We start from the raw sequence: 24,527 nt of genomic DNA, 5'->3' as shown, positions 1-24,527 counted from the left end.
GGTATGAGAGTAATAGGTTGTGGACACAGCGAAGCTGTGAAATTTTCATCTATAAAGAATCTGTCTCCTCCTCCTACAGTTCGAGCTTACACTGACATTACAAAAGCCTTGTCAACTGTTACCACCAACCTGGATGAAGAATGCGTGAAATCTACTACAGAAGAGATTCTAAATAAAAAGGGGGTTGAATGGGACATGGATGAAGCGAGGCTTTTCTTTTTTATTTGATGTTGTAGCAGCTGTATCTGTTGATACAGGTAACGTTATTGATGTAGAGGTAATGTCCAGAAGCTGTCCTGGATGTGAGAAACACTAAGGATGACAGAAAATCACCTGCATACTTTTTTTTTTATTTTAGTAGGTTATTTTACGACGCTTTATCAACAGCTTAGGTTATTTAGCGTCTGAATGAGATGAAGGTGATAATGCCGGTGAAATGAGTCCGGGGTCCAGCACCGAAAGTTACCCAGCATTTGCTCATATTGGGTTGAGGGAAAACCCCGGAAAAAACCTCCACCAGGTAACTTACCCGACCGGGAATCGAACCCGGTCCACCTGGTTTCGTGGCCAGACACGCTAACCGTTACTCCACAGGTGTGGACACCTGCATACCTAGCATGGAAAAAAAAAAACAGAGGTTTGGAGTATGTAGACTTTTATGGAGATGGGGATTCCAAAGCTTATAAAGCAGTCGTCAAATCAAAAATCGGTCAATGTTACTTATGTCCCGCCCACTATAGAGACATAAGCCAATTTTACACATATTTAGTATAACTTGTTGCTTCTTTGACAGGTTAGGTTTGGTTAGTTTAGGATTTGTTATAGCCTACCTTTCATATACGATTATAGCACAGTATTGGCAGTGATAAAAGTGAAATATTCGTTCAGTTGGATACTCTACATTCACCCAAAAATCCATATAATGGAACAATTAACAATAAATTCGAGTGCGTGGGCCATTATCAAAAGAGGCTGAGTACAGCACTCAGAAACTTGGCCAAAGAAAAAAGGTTGGGTGGAAAGAGCAAGCTGACAGGCGCAAAACTTGACAAATTCCAAAATTATTTTGGCATTGCATGTATACAAATACAAGCAATGTGGATGACATGTATAAAGCAATTTTGGCATCATCTGTCAGTCAATAAAAACCAACCTTTTCATGGCAAGTGTTCCAAAGGAGTCAATAGTTGCTGCTAGTACAACAAGCTAAAATTAATAATGAAATCAGTAAATATGTTCACAAGGAGGGCTTGCCAATTGATATAATCAGAGCAATAAAACCAATGTATGAAAGACTTACATCAAGGGACATGCTTTCTAAGTGCCCACATGGACTTAACCTAAAACAACGAGTGTTTCAGTGGCATGATTTGAAAACATACGCAGGCCTTGACACACTTAAATTAGGAATGATGAATGCTGCATTGCATTTCAATTGGGGCAATAAAGTGGAAATGGAAATTCTGCAGAGAATGAACATTCATCCAGGAAAATACTCTGGTGTGGGATTCAGTGAGGCTGATGCGCTACTTTTACGATACAGCATTATCACAACAGCCCGCAGCTAAATCAGAGAAGAAGATATTTGAGGCGCAGAAGAAAATTAGGAGAGGATAAAAAAAATTCAGAAAGAGGGACCAACATATGGGGCAGGGCAATTCTGTTGTTGTTTTCTAATGCCAGGAATTTGACAATAAAGTCATTTGACCTCTTGCACTCCAGTACTTTTCAAAGATATTACCATGACCAGCCAATAAAGCACAGATTTTGAGGGCAATTCTAAATCTCTAAGTAAGGCTCACATGAGCTTTTTTTTTTTTTTTTTTTTTTTTTTTTTTTTTTTTTTTTTTTTTTTTTTTCTCTAAAAATTTTGCACTTTATGAATATTAATTTTTTATAAAATTATATTAGGAAGTGTGCATGAAGTTTCATTTACATACAGTAACATAACTATTTTCATATAATAGGCCTATAACTAGAAGTAGAATTTTACAAAATTGTATTGTTATTGTAGTGTGTAATAATTATTGTGATACAACCTATCGGTGACTAGTATAATATGTAGCTAGTGGGCGATTTATGCATTGGAGGGGAAAAGGGACTGGCCACCCTATCTCTTTACCTCGTGGCCTAATTGCCTCATAAGTGTTGCCTTCTTGGTATCACTTGTGAGGTTGAGACCTGTCTTCGGATAGTTGACTAAACAACAAGCTATCGGTGGCTAGAAATTCTACATTTGATGATATTAAAATAACAAAAACTCGTAATAAATTTTGAGCTACAAGTAGGTCTATTATTGATAAATCAAATTAAAGCTTATGAAACAAACAATTATTAAAAACAGCATAATTATGAAGTGCTTGGAAGTAAGAACACATTACATTATTTGCAAACTTTCATTCCATTTTTCCTCAGATTTGAAAATGTTTACATTTCTTGACATTTAAAACACAAATATGTGTACTTATCATGCTAGAAACTTCATTTATGCATACAATTAAAGCTCAAAGAACAGTGCATGTTTCATACCTGACACATTGCTACTCTGTTATAGTATGAATGGTGTATGAATTTTACAAAAAAAAATGAATGAATTTTATATTTTATTTTAAAAAAAATTATATTATTTACCACTGAAATTCGTTCATTTGGAGGTATAAGACACACTTCTGATCTATAAGAATAATTCCATGCAAACATAATTTAAATTAAACCAAATTTGACTGTGCTATGGTGTTTGAAAATTTTTCAGTTTTTTCAAATTAAATTTTTTTTTTTAGCGTGTCAGAAATTTTATTTATTTTTATTTTGTATGCAGTTTAATTACATTAAATGCCTATTATTTGAATTTAAAAAATCAGAAAGATTGGATGAAAAATATAAATTTTTCAACTAAACGTATAGGTATACCTTAAACCCATCTAAGCCATAAAGAAACTTAAATCAGATGTCAGTCCCATGTGTGGTGTGGGGCAGGGCAATGCAGAAGATTGGCCTAGCCATTATTAACATTCTACAGGTACATTAACAGTCAGAATATTAAGTTTTCATGAGCATCATTTAGAAAACAGAACGTTGTTTAGGATGACCCAAGGCATTTTAAATGGGGTTATCTCAATCAGCCACATTTGTACGAGGAAAAAGTGTGGTTAAGCGAGGTAGTGTGACGTCATTGATAGACTTGGTTTCTCCAATAAGGTGTGTGTGCAGAGTTCAAATGCTATCTGTAAAAGGAGTCAATTTTAAAGCTTGTTTTCCGCTTTGTTCTGGATAGTCAGTTTACTGTGAGTCTTTCACTTACAATGAGAGATTGGATGGTCAATGAACACTTACAACGAGAGGCTGGACGATCAAAGTACACTTACGATAAGAAGTCAGTCAATAAGTCTATCGTGGGTCCCCCACTGACGACATCACTAACCAATTAGAAGACATTGTGTCACTAAGCTTACTGGATTTCAACCTGGTTCAAGGGCTAATAAGGCGAGGGAACTATCATATGTTTGCTTATCTTTCCTGGTCAATTGTACATACTGTATCAATAATATGTTTTTCTTTCAGTAAATATTCCTACATTAATTGAGGACTTAGTTCTTCAGCGAACCCACATTTTACAAAAACTGTGGTGTCCGAGGACATGACATATCTTTCCTCATACTAAATTAGTATCGCGCAAGTGGATCTAGCAATGACCGGTACACATTGTACCATGGCTGTCTGCAGTATCAGCAGAGAAAAGGCTAAAAAGGAAGGGAAAGAAATTATTTTCCACACTTTTCTGAAAGATAAAGTATATGCCAGAAGTGGATTCAGAAGTGTCGCAGAGGTGGAAAGTGGAATCCCTGGAGTTGTCACATGTGCTCCGAACATTTTATTGATGAATATTATGAAAGGGTCATTCCATAGTGACACACGTAACATTTTTTAAGTACCTAACTATGATTTTCACAGGATATTTAATTAAATACTTAGTAATTCATGAAAAAGACATTACTGTCTTTTTAACATAAGCATTCCTAAATATAAACAAAAATTCTTAATGAAAAGGAATAATTAATAATGCAAAAAAATATTAAATATTGTATGGTGTGACACACGAACATTTTCTTGCCAGATTTATTACCAAAATGGAAAATGTTCATATTATTGTGCTAGATGACATAAATGGATTCAGTTGTTTTCCAAACAATTAAGACACTTGTGTAGTACATGTAACTGCTAAATCACGAACTTTAAAAAAATTAACAGGGCCATTAAGAAACAAAATATTGCAAATATGTTGTGACACACGAACATTTCTGGCATGTTGGTTACTAATTGTCTTAAATGCACTATAAATACATCACTTCTTGTGGAAGACTTATACACTATGCCTACAGTTCTTATTATACAAAACAACACTAGATTATACTAAAATACACTTTTAAATTTAAAATGTTGTTTACAACCATATGTGGTGATATTTCCTGTGTAATGTCATGTGACGAATATACCAATATGTCAGCCATTTGTAGTACTTCCCTTCCTTGGACATCACAGACACTTTAAATTCTTCGCCACTACAAGATTTTGTAACTTCACATGTAGCCTATATTTGACGTCTTTTTTTTACTTGGTCATTTAACGACACTGTATCAACCACTAGGTTATTTAGTGTCAATGGGATTGGTGATAGCGAAATGGTATTTGGCGAGATGAGGCCGAGAATTCGCCATAGATTACCTGACATTCGCCTTATGGTTGGAGAAAACCTCTGAAAAAACCCAACCAAGTAATCAGCCCAACTCAAATTCTTGAAAATACTATCAAAAAATATTCAAAATGTATTAATATTTATATCACTAGAAAAACTAATATAGATTTAAAAAGGCCAAACTATTAGAATTGCTAAATGATACCTAGGGAAATTAATTAATGTTATGAAATAAAACGATTTTAAATTAATATCAGCTATTTAGTACCATTTACCTAATGTGTAAAAAAATTAACCAATTTATTTATACATAGGCCTAGTATGGTGACTACCTATTTACGATATAAATTTACTGCATAAGCTTGTTTTTTATATGAAATAAATTAACATAAACCAATTTTTGTAAGTTTTTAATTCAAGAAATTAAAAAAAAAATAAATGTTTTATACGAACTTTAAGCATAAATTGTCTTATGCTAATTTTAGGCCTACACACTATATTTTTTACAACAGTTGTTGTTTAGTCTGTCCAAAGACAGGTGTGAACCTCACAAGTGATATCAAGAAGGCATCAGTTATGAGGCAACTAGGCCAGGAGATAATGGGATTAGTGTGGCCAGTTCCTTTCCCCCTTACAACAGTTATGGAACACGTATTTTCAAGAGTGTTTAACTTACAGTTTATGTACACTGAAAAAAAAAAAACGCACAGGTGCGTGTGCACGCACACACAATTATCTAAATCAACAATAAGTATTTGAAATTCCACTACTAATTATATTTAGACGTAAAGACTTCCAATAACAACAAAACTTGTAACTGGATTTTAGGATAAACTTCAGTGACACACGAACATAACATGTTTGTTCGTGTGTCACAGTCATTGTGTTGCGTGTGTCACGTGTTTTTCTTGTAGAATACATACATAAATCAAAATGTTGTCCCAATAAGAAGTTGATTGTTATGTGATGTTTCTCATTTATACATTTATGAAACATGAAAAAATTGAATGGTTTTGAAGAAATATAAACTAATGTCCATTTGAGCGTGACACACGAACTCTCAACCTTTCCTTGTAATAATTGCAATCAAGCACGAAATAATCATTGTATTACGGTTTCTATGCATTGTAATTATTAGGGGTCTAACAAAGGTCCGCACTTCATTATTAATTGCATTTAACATACAGAAGTAATAATTTATTTGCCTTAAATGTGCATTCAGATATGTGATTTCTAGTAGATAATTTCGCGCTCTTAAACCACAGACTTCTTGGTGCTTTTTCTCCCACATACGTGTTGTTACACAATGAGTGTTATCAGATTCAAAAAATTCGGATCATAAGGAAAAAAATGACATATAACAAGCAGAGATTCGTGAGATTTTTATTTTTCATGAAAATGTCGCATTTTCGTGGAATGACCCGAAAGGGATTTACAAGCAGAGCTTTTGAATTTACCTCCGAAGAGAAAACTGAAACACACAGGTATGGAATTCAGTGCATTTTAATTGCAATATAATCATATTTATGAATGAGTTACGAATGCTTATTTAAGTGTGAATTAGGCTATTCTGTCTTTGGTATTTTTTCTAAATGTTATTAATTATTGTCTAAAGTGTATAGACCTACTTTTATTATAAAATTGGTAACTTGCATGTCTATATAAAGTTAGATTCAAATATTGATAAATTAGAAAACGGCAATGTTATTATATAGGCCTCAGTTCCATCATTTTTATAATTTTACAACTATTTATAGCATGATTATTCTTTTCAAAATTATATTTTTCGCAATCTGGTAGCAAAATATAAATTATTACATTTAAGATTAAACTGATAAATAGTAATTCACAACATTCCTGATATTTTCAGCTGTTCCTTCATTAAAGCTCTCTGCATTGGACCCAAAAGCTCACGAGAAAATGAGCGCTGAAGAGTCGAGAGTAAAGTGTACGAAGAGGAGAGCTAGGAAAATATGCATTGGAAAGCTTCCAGGAGAAAATTCAGAAGACCATATACAGCAAGGAATTGCAGTTGATGCTCATCCTAGTCATACATTCTATTCTACATCAGGAAATGCCGAAAGAAGTGTGGTAGGACGATTTGATCATGATTTTCAGTCATTATTAAAAATTATGAATCATCTAATGAGAAATTGAATAAACAATTATACCTTAGTAATAAATGTATTAATGACTTCAAATTAAGAATAAAGAACCTAGAGTCAGAACTGGAAAAAAAATTAAGTCCAAAATTTTCCAGGAAAACACTTACAGAACAAAAATAGAAGATACTCTAAAGAATATTTTGAGCATGGTTCATAGATACTTGTTATTTTGCCGAAACCGAGGATAACTTGGAGCACTAAAGACATATCGAAAGTTTTCGCTTTTCAATATTTCAGTAAAAGGTACCATTGATTATTAATGGAGTAAAATTCGCTCCAGCATCAGAAATCGAATCCAGGTTCTTAGTTCTACACACCGAGCGCTCTAACCACTGAGCTACTGACAGAATGTTGCCTTGACAGCCAAACTGCTGTCACACACAACTGCAACTGCGTTGATAAGGTATCAACCAGGGGTCGACAAACAATTAGCCACAGACACAGGATATTTCTTAGAAAAAGTAAATAATTGGTTTGATATAATGAATTCATACAGCCCAAAAGAATCCTCTATTCACACAAAACAACCATATGGAATGAGCTTCGATGAACAGACTTTCCACTTAGATGAAATGTTTGGAATAATACAAGGAATGAAATGCATTGGAGTCATTCCACGTCAGACCAGACACATTTTTGACCTCATATTTTTAGAATTGTTTGAAATTTTTTTTATGCTTTCTAAGGGTAAAAATAAGAGACTCGTATTTTTTTGTGGCCTCAATTGTGATTATTTTGAGATTTATACAGCATCAAAATTGTTAAAAAATTGCATACATTGACATATATAAATATTTGTTTCTCCCATTACGTGTATCATATGAAATCGAGGTTAGTCTCATCTGGAAGGTTAAATATATATCTTTTAGCCTGTGTATATTCACTTTCCATTTTTATGTATTCACAGTACTTTATGCCATAATCATTATATAAATCTTGATACCATTTTTAAGTTATCACTGTGTTCTCCATTTAATTATCCGTAAGTGTGCCAAATTTCATAGTGGGAAAGCAATAAATTACAGAGTAAAAAAAAAATAATAAATAAATACACGCACAGAGTCTGTTGCGCTAATCTTAATCCCTTGCAATGCCACACCGTTAAACTGCTGGCTGAAACCTCAATTGCTGCTTTTGTCTGTTATCATAACACTGGCGACTGCCAGTAATCTTTGTTTACGTCTGGAGAAGCTTAGCTGGGATATATAATACTTAAACCAGGTCCAAGGCAGAATGAATTCTCTTCAGTTTGTTCCGAGATTTTCAAACGTTCGGGCATTAATAACACAGTACTATAGTGAGTGAATGTGTATAGCGTAGTTTCTGTTATTGTTTTTAGTTGGTGCAGTTATTAGTGTGTAGCCTAATCACAATGAGTAATGTAACACAACCTAGACATTATCAGTGTTTTAATCCTTTCAAAATAAGCAACCACAGTCGTAGGTTTAAGAAAGGGAAATTAAGGTGCGTGACTTCCAACATGCTTAAAAAATTGAACATACAACACATTAAGTTGTCATACACTCTTAGGATTTGTGAAAATTGTCGTAAGAAAATTTCGTTAATGTCAGATGTTGGTGAATCAAGTGCCGTTCAAACCAGCATTGTTGATATCTTAGCCGGTTCTAGTGTCCAGAACATTGAACAAGAAACAACAGGCAATTCGGAAACTGATAAATGTAGTGCGTCAAGTAAATCAGAAGTGTCAGTGATGGACATTGACAAGTTGAATGAAAGTTTGGTCTCAATGGGGGAAACACCAATTAAGAAGAAGAAATTATCACAGAAGAAGTATCCCCAACGGAAATATCAGAAAATAAAACAGACGCTTAAGGAAAAGATTTTTCGCGTTGAGAAAAAGGAAGTAGAAATAGCACCAGATGTGAAGAATAGCAGTGACATAATTAATAAGCTAGCAGAGCGTTTCAGGAACACTATTGACAGAAAACTTAAAATTCAGATTTTAACTATATTTGAGGACTGGCCATACAGTAAAATTAGGGAACACTTTGATGCATCTAATCACATGATCAATGTTGCAAAAAACTTAGCTGCAGAGAGGGGAATTCTCTCGACTCCAGAATCTAGAAGTGGAAAAACTTTAGACACATCCATAGTGAAAAAAGTATTTGACCATTATACTAATGATGATGTAAGCCGCATCATGGCAGGAAAGAAAAACTTCGTTTCTGTAAAAGAAGACGGCCACAAAGTACAGAAACAAAAGATTGTTGCTATCAAATTTAAAAGAAACATTTTGGGTTTTTAAAGTTAAATATCCAGATATACAAATTAGTTTTTCAAAATTTGCGGAACTAAGACCAAAACAATGTGTGCTTCCTGAAGCCAGTGGTACTCATTCAGTCTGTGTGTATGTGCTTATCATGAGAATCAGGGGCGTATTTTGCGGGCGGTAGCCCAAGGAAATTACAAAAGAAAAAGTTTATAATGTAACATAATGTAATAATTTTGTATTATTAGTTTTACCATAGTAATTAAAATTAAAGTAATTGTTAGATATATTTTGTGTAATAATAGGGTCAGCGGTAGCCCAAACCCTTTAACCAGTATACGCCACTGATGAGAATGTGAAGTTGTTAATTGATGGTGGAAACATTGCGAAATTGACAGCCAATCTAGAACGGCCACTGCGAAATTACAAAGATCTGATTTCACAGATTGTATGTAACCCTGCATCCCCTGATTGTTATTTCAGAAAGTGTAAAAATTGTCCATCAACTGCAGACTTAATTCAATATTTACAGGAAGCATTTGAAACAGAAATGATAGATGTAGTCAACTACAAACAGTGGGTAACTGTTGACCGAACTAATTTAGAAATTTTGCATTCTTCAGTAGAAGAATTTTTAGATAAACTTTCGACCAGTTAGAAGCCCTAGCTCCTCACGCATTTATTGCTCAGCAGCAAGCTGCATTTCTGGCGGATAAGAAAGAAGCTCTCCAGGACGGTGAATGCCTTGTAATTTGTGACTTTTCCGAAAATTATGCCTGCGCGATTCAAGACTCAGTACAGGGTGTTCATTGGAATAAAAATCAGGTCACACTCCATCCCTTTGTAATTTATTTTAAAGACAGAAGTGAATTAAAACATAAGAACTTTGTACCAATTTCAGAGTGTCTTAAACACGATACAAATGCTGTCCACCTTTTCGAAAGACAATTAATACGGTTTCTGAAGAACGAAATAGGAAATGTTAAGAGAGTTATTTATTTTTCTGATGGGGCTAGTGCCCAATACAAAAACAGAAAAAATTTTGTAAATCTGTGTTTTCACGAAGAAGATTTCGGCATAAGTGCTGAATGGCATTTTTTGGAACTTCACATGGGAAGGGCCCTTGTGATGGGATTGGTGGCACCACTGAAAGACTAGCAACAACAGCAAGTCTTCAGCCACATCAGGACCCCATTATGACACCAAGAAAATTGTTTGAATGGGCTGAAAAGAATATTAGTGGAATTCATTTTCTATTTTTCACCAGTGATGAACATAAAAATGAATGTGACACTGCAGTCTCGATATGAGATGGCAAAAGCTGTAAGTGGGACGAGAACATTACATGCTTTCATACCGATCTCAAAATCTGAAGCACTAATCAAACATTATTCTTTGTCCCACGAAAATAAACGTGTATTTATCTGAGTTGCTTAAAAGTATGTTTCAGTTATCCAATTGGTTGACTTGTTTGTGTGTGTTTTAAGTTAGTTTTGTGGAATTTTATGTTAATAATTGTACTTCAAAAGTGTTTAGTGTTTACATATTTCGTAAGTCAGCTTTATGGTGTATAACATACTGACTCTGTGTGTACACACGTATCCATACATAGCGATGCGGTCCTGCAGTGACGCTCCTACTCAACAGCGTGCGCCCGGCTGGGTAAGTTAATTTATTGCAAATTCATTTACGTATATCCCATTGTGAAATTTTGTATGCATATAGTTGAAAAACTAAGAAACACAGTGATATTTTTTATATTTCGAAAAAAGTTTCCGAACTTAAAAAAAAATACATTTTAAAAATATATTTTAGAGAAAAAAAATAGAACAAAAATTTTTATGTAATCCAAGGTCATATATGCTAAAAGTATATCTTCTGAGCTTTAATATGAGCCAAATTTGAATAACTTGCGTTAATTAGTAACGGAGATATTACTGTTTATATATAACAGTGCGTGTGCTATTACGTAAGTTTTGAATTTAAATACTTTTCACAAAAATCAAATTTTATGAAAATGAAAATATATGTATATTTTATTTTTCTTCTTTCAGTCCAATAAAAAAGTCTGACAGAAATAAAAAAAACATCAAGGTCAAATTTCCTTTAAATTTGTCCGGTTTGATGTGGAATGACTCATTGGTAAGAAATCATTGCTAATTTTCCAGAAAGGAATTTTGACGTTATCAATTCTGTAAAGGCACTCTTCCTAGATATGAAACTTTTTTTTTCTGAGATTCATAGAGAAGGACGATTACCCTCTCTTTGGATGCCATATATATCGAATTCGAATGATTATTGTCCTTGGTAAAAATTCAAGGATCGTATAAAAAAAAACACGAATACCTGGAGATAAGTGAAGAAGAAGAGTATGTTATAGCAAAAGTTGTGTCAAGAGCAAAAATTTCCATACCAACTCTTCCAAGAAATATTGGAGTAGAGGACTCTGATGCAGAAAGTCTAGAAGTCACATTGTCATTGGGATCTCCTACGTGAGGAACCAACAGAATAGTCTCGCAGGGGATGGATTAAAATATCTGGCAGGATGGATTGTCCGCAAATTTTCAGGTACCCATCCAGAACTGGGATTCTACACATACCTATCAAAAAGAATGGAGCATTCATATTGTTTTCTGGATTGAATTTCACTATTATTTTTTGGTGGTGTTGTTGTTTTAATCAACTGTCTCAAGACAGGTCTGAACCTCACAAGTGATACCAAGAATACATCATTTATGAGGCAACTAGACCAGGAGACAATGAGGTAGAGTGGCCAGTTTCTTTCCCTCCTCTATTGCATACATCGCCAACTAGCTACATATTACACTAGTCAGACTTTAGATGGTCCTTCCTCTGACACATATCGTCAAGTGAGATGTACGTATTGCCTAATAATAGATGTACATATCAGCTAGAACCTCAATCAGAGGTAAGGACTTTGGATTCTAAGCTATTAAATAAATTATTCATCACATTTCATAAGGAAGATTTTCTAAGAAAAGACAAAAATGTTGCAAATCAAGATTTCAGGTATAACTCCCTGTAAAGTTGATTTGAATAATTTCGAGGAAAAATTGTTCCGGAGCCGGGTATCGAACCCGGGACCTTTGGTTTAACGTACCAACGCTCTACCACTGAGCTACCCGGGAACTCTAACCGACACCGATCCAATTTTTCCCTCTATATCCACAGACCTCAAAGTGGGCTGACAACCATCAAGCAACCAACTTCGAGTGCACACTAACTCTGTGTGATTTAAGTTGTGGTTTTCTGTTAACGAACAGTGACGTGTATTATGCAAATCAAGATTTCAGGTATAACTCCCTGTAAAGTTGATTTGAATAATTTTTCCTCGAAATTATTCAAATCAACTTTACAGGGAGTTATACCTGAAATCTTGATTTGCATAATACACGTCACTGTTCGTTAACAGAAAACCACAACTTAAATCACACAGAGTTAGTGTGCACTCGAAGTTGGTTGCTTGACGGTTGTCAGCCCACTTTGAGGTCTGTGGATATAGATGGAAAAATTGGATCGGTGTCGGTTAGAGTTCCCGGGTAGCTCAGTGGTAGAGCGTTGGTACGTTAAACCAAAGGTCCCGGGTTCGATACCCGGCTCCGGAACAATTTTTCCTCGAAATTATTCAAATCAACTTTACAGGGAGTTATACCTGAAATCTTGATTTGCATAATACACGTCACTGTTCGTTAACAGAAAACCACAACTTAAGTCACACAGAGTTAGTGTGCACTCGAAGTTGGTTGCTTGACGGTTGTCAGCCCACTTTGAGGTCTGTGGATATAGAGGGAAAAATTGGATCGGTGTCGGTTAGAGTTCCCGGGTAGCTCAGTGGTAGAGCGTTGGTACGTTAAACCAAAGGTCCCGGGTTCGATACCCGGCTCCGGAACAATTTTTCCTCGAAATTATTCAAATCAACTTTACAGGGAGTTATACTGAAATCTTGATTTGCATAATACACGTCACTGTTCGTTAACAGAAAACCACAACTTAAGTCACACAGAGTTAGTGTGCACTCGAAGTTGGTTGCTTGACGGTTGTCAGCCCACTTTGAGGTCTGTGGATATAGAGGGAAAAATTGGATCGGTGTCGGTTAGAGTTCCTGGGTAGCTCAGTGGTAGAGCATTGGTACGTTAAACCAAAGGTCCAGGGTTCGATACCCGGCACCGGAACAATTTTTCCTCGAAATTATTCAAATCAACTTTACAGGGAGTTATACCTGAAATCTTGATTTGCATAATACACGTCACTGTTCGTTAACAGAAAACCACAACTTAAGTCACACAGAGTTAGTGTGCACTCGAAGTTGGTTGCTTGACGGTTGTCAGCCCACTTTGAGGTCTGTGGATATAGAGGGAAAAATTGGATCGGTGTCGGTTAGAGTTCCCGGGTAGCTCAGTGGTAGAGCGTTGGTACGTTAAACCAAAGGTCCCGGGTTCGATACCCGGCTCTGGAACAATTTTTCCTCGAAATTAGTCAAAAATGTTGTAAATAAGTTAATAAAAAATGCTGTACATAAATATTCTCACATTCCAACTGAAGTTGTACGAGCTTTTATTTTACAAAGAACTTACATCAGAATCAAGTACTTAAATATGAAAAGCAAAGTAGGAAAACTTCAAGAAACACAAGTTGGGAAAAGGAAAAGTGATGAAGAAAATAAAGTTGCCAAAAAAATGAGAAAATTGCCACTTGAATGTTCATTGTTTTAGGGGTTTCTTCAGAATGACATTTTATCAAGAACTTATAGATTTGTGCATTGTAAATGAATATGTTGCATGACGTTTCATAATATTGTAATTTTTTTTTTTTTTTTTTTTTTTTTTTTTTTGTCATGTAGGACTGTAAAATGATATTATTAATTTGTCGTTAGCAGTCAATAATTCAAATTCAAATTCAAATTTTCAAATTTATTTACAATTTACATTTCAATTGAATACATATGCATAGATACCCGAAATGAGCATATGCTCGTGCTTGGGTACAGTCCAGTAGTCTACATAAATTTTACAGGGCTCATATAATAATGCTGATGATATAAATAATAGTAACAATAATAATAATAATAATAATAATAATAATAATAGAATAATCGTGACAGAAATGATACAAAGATTGTAATACAAAATAATTCATTAATAATAATAATAATAATAATAATAATAATAATAATAATAACAGCGATAAAACAAATATATTTACAATAATAAAATAAATACATAAGATGGATAAAATAAAATATAAAACCACTAGCGAGAGTTAACACAACTTAAATAAGCATATAATAACCGGAAAAAATGACGAACTCGAAAATCAACAGAAAAGTTCGTTGTATCGCAGATGACAGCAACCGCTGTATTGACATTGTGTTGTGCATTAATGGTAGTAGGGGGGAGCTGAAAGTCTACGTAACTGCCGTTCTCTTCGAATCTTCTCGTACAATCATGGGAAGTTAATGCTGCAAAAACAAAATGTCTACGAGTCAAACTGTTCATTATTACCAGGATAAATACAAATAATACTGAAATATATTAATCAAGTTTCAGTTACAGATCTCTCCTTTTGTGCAAGAGGTATCATATCAAAATATTTTATGAATGGCGGGGAAAATATAAATTTCAAGAACTTTCTAGTGACAAGATATAGAGACAAGTACAATCAAGTGTATCTGTGGCGATGCTAAGGAATCATTTATTGAAGATATACACTGTTATTAATTAAAAAAAATGATCTAATTTATATTTATTACAATGTTTTATCTTATAAGTTACATGCATCAGATAAATACAATAAAAATTAGTACCATATAATGCTAGTAACACTTAAAAAAAAAATAATAATAATAAAATTTATCAAATATCATACAAACATTTTCACTTTATTTCTAAACTTAAGAATGTATAAATTGCTTAGGTCTGGATTATTTTTCAATACTGAATTGTATAGTCTTGGTCCATAATATCTACTGTGTCTTAATCCAGCTGTAGTGTGGCATTTAGGTTCTGCCAAAAGAGTTGGGACATTTCTTCTGGTGTTATGAATATGTTTTTCAGTTATAAAATTCATTCGATTTTGTGAAAATAAGTTAGTAATGTATGTTTATATATTTGCTCAATTTTTAGTACTTGGAATTCAGAATAAATAAATTGTGTCGGATAATCAAGTGGTTTATGCAGACAAATTTTGATGATACGTTTTTGTAGTAATATTAATGGAGTTAAGATAGTCTTTGTCATTCCACCCCATCCTATTATTCTGTATTGTATGACTGATTGAAACAAAGCTAGATAAACAACACGGAGAACATAGATAGGCATATATGCACAAAGGGTTACAAATTTGTGAATTGTTTTCCGTAACCTATTACTTAAATATGTTACATGTTTATTCAATCTTAAATGTTGATCAATGACAACACCTAAGTATTTTACTTGCGTGGATTCTGTATATCTCCAGATGTGTTTCCTATATCAATATTTAGGAAGTCATTGATGTATACTAAAAATAGTAGTGGGCCTAAAACTGTCCTTGTGGCACACCTATATTTATATTACGAATTTCACTGTGTTGGTCGTTAAATTTCGTTAATTGGGATCTGTTGCTTAAGTATGACTTAAATAAATTTAAAGCGATTCCTTTAATACCGTAGGCATGAAGTTTAGAAGTGAGTATATTATGGTCTACAGTATCGAAGGCTTTTTGAATATCTATAAAAACTCCTAAACATTTTTTACCCGAGTCTAATTCTTTGATAATCCTTGATGTTACGTTCATAATAGCGTCGTCCGTGCTTATGTTAGTACAGAAGCTGGTGCTTGTGTAGAGGGGTCTAAGTATGAATTGACTATAATGGAATAAGTACAGATTTGAATCCTTTACAATTACTTCTTTCTTGTGTTAAAGGAGTTAAGTCATTCTTCCGTCCATGATGCAGTTATAGTGCTCCGTATTTTGTGACAAAGGGGTTTTGTTCAGCACCAAAGGAGAGAAGTTTACATATCTCACAATTTGACTTAACCCTCTTTACATGAGCACCCGCGAATTGCGCGTGAAATATAAATGAAATACTATTATTATATTTCATAATTAATTGTTTATTTGTTGTTTTGTAAAAATGTATTATTAATAATTATGGTTACAACAATATTATTGTTGAGTCTAAATGAATACTGACATGTAAATGTATTTAATATAAGTTATTGTAAATTATTCTGTGTTTTGTAACATAATTGTCGTTTATATGTAATATGTATAATCCATTATAGTTCATAATTGAAAATTATTTTGTATTCTGTATAACGACATAGTTAATTATGGCTAGGCTTAAATATTGTGCCTAAAAAGTTGATAAATACATTTCTTCCACTGTGTGTTGTATGTAGTCTATAATAAATGGATCCAAATGCATATAAAATATGTTATTTCCCTTACTATTTCATAATGATGATAATAACAGTAATAATAATAATAATAATAATATGGTAGATGTACGTAAGTAGTTCTATGATGCTCTTGATTTAACAGTAGAGTTATTTTCTCCCTTGCTTCCCAGTATTTAGATATCAGACTTTTATTTTTTTGAAGTACTTCACAGTGTGTTAAATGATTCATATCCATTTCTTCTTCTTGACAACACAATACACAATTTGGGGTAGACAGGATGCGAATTCTAAGTAAATATTTACCCAGACAGTCGTGACCAGTAACTTCTGCTCATGGCCACAGCAGATTTACGTGGTAAGTCGGGAATTAAATGAGGTCTTTCTAGTAAATTTTTCCAATGAGAATTTTCTGTAGTATTTAATATTTGGACATTATGATTATTTTTAATAACATGTTTTATTGAATAATTATGAAAAATTATAATTTTGTTTTTGTTCAATTTTAGTGCCTTTCTTTGCTAGAACATCAGCTCATTTCCGTTTATACCATAATGTGCAGGAATCCACTGAAGAACTATGATTTTATTTAATTTTTGGATTTGTTTAATCATTGAATAGATTTTTTTTTTATTAACACAGATGATGTTAAACACATGTTTCATTTAAACTTGTGAGTACAGTGAAACCTGTTCAAGACAAGTGAAATGGTCCTAATTTTTTTTTTCCGTTGTGGACAAGTTTCCGTGTTATTCAGGTGTGAAGTTAAAATGGAATATTTTATCATTTGTATAAATGAAAAACAAAATGGCATGCCACAATTTGTAGGAATTACAAAATATTCCGTTTAACACTACTGACATTAAATCAACTTCCTGTCGCTTATTTAATTGGTGAATGATCTTGATGAAAATCACATTTCCTGTATAAATTGTATCGTAACTCATAAAACACCATAAAATTTATTAATTACACTAAATTTGATATCTAACACTATATTATAATACTGTACTGTATATCACTGCACATTATTTAATTGGAATAGGAGCCTAGAAGCCTTGAATGCTGGATTATCTCATTTCTTTGCCAGTTCAAGTGTTTGCTTTGCAGAATAGGTCCAGAAATTGGCATGATCTTTGAGAGGGCAAGAAGAATGCACTCCCACAACAGTTCATTTATTTCTATGTAACCAGTTGTTTTCTGTTTCCTTTTATGTCGCCATTATTGACCCTAAGTCCCTCACTCATGATACAGCCTTTATTTTTTAAAGTGTTAAGTTACACCTGAGTTTTCCATTCATAAATTTCAACATTATTTTCCATACGCTTCGTTTCTCATTTTCCTCAATAACTTATACTTCATCAGTTAATGATAGTGCAACATTTTTTTATCACAATATCACTAATACACTGTATACGACAATATACAGGAGTGAAGCATTGAACATCTTTGAAGAGACTTGTCTGGCTAATCAATAGGGTAATAAAATTTATGACCACCAGACCAACATGTCCTCGCACCCTCAAAAATTTTGCAAAGAAAACTTGTTTTTATATTAGTGACCTACGTATTTCGTACATTTCTTGAAAGAACATACTGTTTCAAAATATAGTTTACATTAAAGTAGTGTGTTCAAAATATTATTTCCGTTTTGAACAGTAGCAGGCAGTTTCTGTTTCCTTATTGGACAGTTTCCGTTTCATTCAGAAAAAATTACACATAATACATATGAATTTTGCCAGGATCAATAAATTGTTCCAAAATAGACGGGATTCCAGATTATTCAGGTTCCGATTTGAACAGGTTTCGCTGTAATTGGTAACAAGTGGGCAGCAGGGGGGGGTCCTACAACAGTGCATTAGGATATAAGGTAAGTATCAAACGATTTTTATGTTGAAAGTAGTCTTATTTGTGGCTTTTAACTAAAACTACGCGTTTATCATTATAACATATTGGGAAGAAATAAAGAAAGAAAATAACTTTACTGTTAAATCATGAGCATTAGAAACAACATAAAGACCTACATCTCACAGGATCCAGTGAAACAAAAAACAATTATGCCTCCTTCAGTGTACACTTAGCGGCAAAAAGAATGGGCCGACTCTTGCTAAGTTCTATCGCGCGGTTCACTCGTGTAAACGTAACCCAGTGCAAGGCATTGCTGTGGTGTCTCTTCAATGAAAGTCATCCGTCTATAATATAATAAACTTTACGAGCAGTGTGTGGCCCAGTGGTAAGAAGTCTGACATACGTGCCAGAGGTTGTGAGTTCGCCTCCTGGTATGGTAAAATTATTATTATTTTTTTTTTTTTAACTTTTACTTAATTTATTAGTTTAAATGTGAAATGGCATTTGTTAACAAACTTCGTTATGCCTGCATTTTAAAAATATTATTGGCCATCACCTGTGGGCTGTTAGTAGGTGAGACCTGGTCTGTATAAACAAAAATACTTGTTTCACATCCTAAAAAAAACGGACGCATATCAAACACAAATAAATAATGAAATTAACACAAACAAACAATTTGTTAATATATTAACAAAACAAGGCTGTGGTGGGGACTAGTATCTCGTCCACAAACCACCTGCGTCAACATCTGCCCTCATTCTGCGCGGCATGGAATCCACAAAATTATGGAACAGGTCTAAATTCTTGGCCATCTTCTCCCACGCATCTAGATCTCTGTCCCACAATTCCTCAGGTGTCCGAACGGGTGGTTCTTCTGCCCAATTAGAACGTAGGATCCTTTTGACTGCAGCCCACAAATTTTGAAACGGATTCATATCTGGTGAATTTGGAGGCCAGTCGACTGGGTCGACATCACGCCTCCTCGTAAACCATCTTTGAATCCGGTTGGCGGTGTGTAGTCTATCACATGATTATCCTGCTGGAAGAAAAGTGTTCCTTCTGGATATCGTTTTCGGGCAGAAGGGATCATTACATTTGCCAAAATGTGTTCGTAGACTTCAGCCGTAAACAGACCGTGGATGCGTTCCAGAAGTCCTGCCCCATCGTGTGACATCCACCCCCAACATGCGGCCCTCACGCGAAGCGTATCGGTGGTCATTCATACAATAAACTAGGGCAGTACTATCATTGCTATTGGAGACAATTACCTCGGAGAAAATGACATTTCTCCAATCAAAGTCCTGTCGCAGAGTAGCATACACAGAATGTTACTGGAGATAATTATCTGGTTGGAGAAAATGACATTTCTCCAATCGAAGTCCTGTCGGAGAGTAGCATACGCAGAATAACCTATGCGAACCAGGGCAATGAGTTATTGTTTCTGTGCCATCTTCAAGCGTAATGACGAGACAGAACGTTATATTAACAGATAGCAGTATTGCTTGAAAGAGAGAGGGAGGTTTATTATTTATTAGAGTTTGGGCATATTCTAAGAGATATCGCCACATAATTATAGCTTTGCGAGACACATATGATGGCAATTTTGTAATTAAAAAAAAATATATTTGGGGAAATTCGAACCTTGAGCTACTACTATTAACTTGTTCAATATATCAATGCCGTAACAACTGACGCTACTGTAACTGTTTATATTGCTTCGCCATAATACATGGTTTTCCTGTTCATATTCGCTCCGGTTGATTTTGTATTTATCAATTTTATTACTATTTCACTCTTCAAGGGCTTGATGTATCTAGAATCAACCCGCCATTTGATTTTATTGCATATTTTAGCCTCTTAAACAAAATGCAGCAAATTTAAATGGTTTAATTATGTGTTACCTAGTGAACTACGGCTTTGACGAGATGAGCATGTGCAATGTATGTCTCTGGAACTTAGAAATTGTTGGCCGGCCCATTCTTTTTGCCGCTAAGTGTACCTTTTCTGGAGACTTACCATAGATCAATAATTATTTTAATTAACCATTATATGTTTTAGTTGAATCTTGAAATTGATTTATTTAATGTAATATAGTACATGCATTTGATATGAGAAATACACATTGACTACAAATATTTAACAATAGGGTCTGCTTATTCTAAAAACGAATAATTTGTTCCAGGCTCTACTGAAAGAAATCGTCAAAGATGATCTGGATATTATAGAATGCAAAGTGACTGATACAAACACCAACAAGGCCAAGTCTATAGCTTGGCAAAAGATTCACAATAGGTAAGCATGAAATTATTTTGAAGTGTAAATTATTATTTTTTTTATTTAGTTTTATTGCAAGGACTTTTTTAACTAATTATTGTTTATTTTGAAAAGATTCACACAGCTGAATGTGAGGCACAGGAACCTTATGGAGCTCAAGCAACAATGGCGTTGCATAAAAATGGAGGCAAAAAAATCTACTTCAATGAATCAAGCAATACAAGATCCTGGTGGTGAACCAAAACCTCCAAGTTCCAATAAGGATATGCCGGTAGTAGAAATAATGGAGATGATCCCACTGAAATTTGAGGTGGATGAAAATGAATTTAATACAGATTGTCTCCAGCCTATTACTGTAAGTAGAGCTATAGGTACTGTCTTTTATGTGAACATTCTTTTGCATAAACAAATGATAAGAGTTAATCAAACTTAAATGATAAATTTCTATAAAAGTTTAACTTTAATTTTTCATTTCATAAGAGAGAAGATTCAAAACTGAATTGTGGAATAGAGAATCATAGTTCTATATATGTACACATATCTACCTGAAAAACATTACAGTAGATTATTGATAATCCGGCTATTCCTTGTGTAGAAGGGCTAGAGTGCCAGATTACTGAAAGTGAATAAAAATATTGTGAAATTCATTAAATGTAATGGTAAAAGGTGGACAGCCACTTTACTTGCATTTCTAAATCAAAACTAGAACATTCCATACATGGCTGGCAGAGCGTGCCTCGCAGCTCATGTCACAAGGATGAGTAATCCCACCTCTTCTGTGCCATTGCACTTACCAATTAATATCAGCTGCAGTAACAATAAATTAATACAAGTCCATACTATATACACTCATAATTTTATTTGCTTAGAAGTTAAAAGGTTTCTATTAAATTTCTAAATTGTTTGAAGTAAATAATATAGTGTATAAGTAGTACACAGTATAACATATGGTACTGGTACAAATTCCTCAGCAAACTATTCCAGTAGAAGTGACAGGAAGTGCACTAGAAGGAGTTGAAAAATTGAGAAGTCGAATTACTCAAGTCTGGATTGTCAAGAGTCTAGTGTAATTATGTACTTTTAAAATTATAACTGCTTTTATCTTAATAATTTTTAAATGTAGGATACTACTCCAGTCTATGCCGACTGTGGGAGGGAAACCATTGAAGAAGCAGAACCATGCTCTTCAAGCCAACTAAATTCATGTTCTGAGGTAATAGTATAAAACATCTATTTAAAATCTTTTAATTATTTGATTGGCAATAGGATTATAAAGTATCGTTATGGTTACAGGTTCAAGGCACTTCTTTGGCTTCAGAGGATCCTATTGAAGAGAATATACCTCCCACAGACAGAAAACAAAAATGCAGTAGAAGAAGGCAGCTTTTTCAGGTAACTATTTCACAGTGAGTCACTACTATTGAGTCTGATGTTGATATTCATGTGATGTAAATGAACATCAGTTTAACTTAATTTGATCATGTGTTGGCAGATTATTGGCCCCTAATGTTTAGTGTATGGAATACATCAGCCATTCCATGAAAAGTGAGCCTGTTTTAGGATATTTCTATTTTTTATAGTTGGTGTAATGTAATGTGAGATACTAAAGCCCGGTTCTCACGGTGTGTGTTTCTGTGATGATTTGCATGCTGGGAGCACTGATGGAAGTTCTGTGTGCTTGCTTGCTGGAAATCTTGCTCCCCCCCCTCCCCAGTGGTTGCTTTGTTAGCTATCATGCTGGGTTTCAAGATAGGTTGCTTGCTATTTTTCGTGTTGGCTTGCATGCTGGATCCAAAGATGATATAATATATTAAATAATTTCAAGGGAAAAATTGTTCTGGAGCCGGGTATTGATCCCAGGACCCTTTGCTTAGTGGCAAATGCTCTACTGACTGAGCTACCCAGGAACTACACCCAACACCATCCCAATTTTTCCCTTTATATCCACACAACTCAAGTGGGCTGACAAGGTATCAGAAACCCAACTTTGAGTGCTCACGAATTCTGTGTGACTTGAATTGTGCTTTTCCGTTATATAGTGACGTGTGTGTGTGTGTGTGTGCGCGCGCGCGCGCGTGCGTGCGTGCGTGCGTGTGCGTGTGTGTCATCGGCGAAGCTCTGTCGGCTAAGGTGCTTGCCTACCGATCTGGAGTTGCGCTCGGGCGCGGGTTCGATTACCGTTTGGGTTGTTTACCTGGTTGGATTTTTTCCCGAGGTTTTCCCCAACAAGAAGGCAAATGTCAGATAATCTATGACGAATCAGCCTCATCTCGCCAAAACATCATCTCATCATCACAAAATCTCGACGCTAAATAACCTCGTAGTTGATACAGCATCGTTAAATAACCCAGTAAAATTATATATATATATATATATATATATATATATATATATATATATATATATATATACACACACACACACATACATGGATTGACACCTGGCCCCACATCAATTTTTCCCTTGAAATTATTCAAGTCTGCTTCACAGGGAACTATACCTGAAAGCCAGATTTGCGTATGTATTAGTCACTGCTGGAATCTTGTTGCCATGTTTGTTGTGTTCTAAGTAAATCTTTTTTCTGTATTCCTTAGTTTCTAAGAAACAGCAAATATATCGGACTTTAGCTGTTGCACACTTCTAGTTTAATTACTTTATTACATTATTTACTATTGTTAATGTAGGACTTTAGTTAGTTGTTTTCCACTCATAGTTTAGTTTCTTTTTCATCGTGAGTGTTGGCAATAGATGAAGCAGCAACACTGGAACCAGGAACGTAGCAATCACAGAACCAAGCTTGCTGGCCAGCAAAGAAACAAGTATCATGGGAACCGGGCTTAAGTTGCAACTTCAACTTTTTTCCTCCATTACTTGATCACCTCCTTAAATTAATTGTTTTTGTAGTTAAACCATCTATTGTGCGCAATAATTGTGGACAATTTGTTTTTAATTAAATGTTACTTGACATTCATACAATTTATATATACCGTCATTTGAGGTGATTTCGGACATTTTAATATATTTTTATTTAGGCAGATATATTAATTGCATCTTGAAAGCGTCCTTCCGCACATTTTTGTATTATGTAAGAAGAGTTTTTTTGATCAGATTAAAGTATCTTTATGTCATGAATTTTAATTGTTACTTATAACGATTTTACGCGCGCAATTTATTTGCTTCATTGTCGTGTACATTAATGAAGTGTAATTATGATGAAATAAACAACACTTTTCTTCTTCTCATTTTCAATATTATGTTGTTGTTGTTTAGTCAGCTGTCCAAAGACAGGTCTGAACCTCACAAGTGATAGATCTACCAAGAAGACACCACTTACGAGGCAACAGACCAGAAGATAATAGGGTAGGGTGGCTAGTTTCTTTCCCCCTCCATTGCATACACCGCTGACTAGCTACATAATGTAGTTGTTATTGGTATTAAATTTAGTCACTTGTGTGTTGTCAGAGCAGTAACGTGTGCAGTTGTATCATTGTGGGGTGACATTGGATGATGCCAATGGAGTTGAAGCTAAAAGAAATTATGACCCTAAGAGGCTAGAGTCTGATGTTAGAGTTGCCAAGGCAGGAAAACTTTCTTATTGTAAAGCTTCAAGAAAAAAAACTGAAGAGCAAGAAGAAGCTGACAGTACAGATGCCTCAAACTAGCAAGCTGTCTCGTTCGCGCAGGCGCATAGAGCATTTCTCCCCTACCACTCTCCGCCTACTGCTGTGCACTGTGGACTAGAATGGTACAGCTCAGTTCTAATAACAGTTGAGAAGGCTGCATAGGGAGGGTACATCTTGAATACATTGTCAAGAGGTCAACTTTTCAGATAATATGACTATAACTGGGTATTGGAGCCTAGGTGGGCCCCCTCCGTTAGCTCTACTACTTCCCCTCTCCAGGCAGCTTCCTAG

The 24,527-nt window shown here is 34.5% G+C and overlaps 1 protein-coding gene and 1 non-coding gene across 3 annotated transcripts in view; both read left to right on the top strand.

Moving 5' to 3' along the window:
* LOC138694539 (uncharacterized) overlaps window positions 1-24,527 on the top strand; it is a 49,920-nt gene that overhangs the window by 494 nt on the left and 24,899 nt on the right. The window contains exons 1-5 of one of the 2 annotated variants that reach the window (XM_069818366.1): window positions 6,412-6,784; window positions 20,522-20,631; window positions 20,728-20,968; window positions 21,737-21,826; window positions 21,907-22,005. In XM_069818366.1, the coding sequence (XP_069674467.1) occupies window positions 6,614-6,784; window positions 20,522-20,631; window positions 20,728-20,968; window positions 21,737-21,826; window positions 21,907-22,005 (711 nt within the window). In that variant the 5' untranslated portion in view covers window positions 6,412-6,613. Of the gene's footprint in view, window positions 1-6,411; window positions 6,785-20,521; window positions 20,632-20,727; window positions 20,969-21,736; window positions 21,827-21,906; window positions 22,006-24,527 lie in introns of those variants that run through there. The other variant, XM_069818365.1, reaches the window with a different exon arrangement.
* On the top strand, window positions 13,497-13,568 carry TRNAN-GUU (transfer RNA asparagine (anticodon GUU)). Its single transcript has one exon. It is a non-coding gene; the product is annotated as a tRNA-Asn (tRNA).

The sequence above is a fragment of the Periplaneta americana genome, chromosome 2 (assembly GCF_040183065.1).
Source record: "Periplaneta americana isolate PAMFEO1 chromosome 2, P.americana_PAMFEO1_priV1, whole genome shotgun sequence".
Lineage (NCBI taxonomy): Eukaryota > Metazoa > Arthropoda > Insecta > Blattodea > Blattidae > Periplaneta > Periplaneta americana.
Note: the sequence above shows the minus strand (reverse complement) of the source record. Positions and strands in the feature narration are given on the sequence as shown.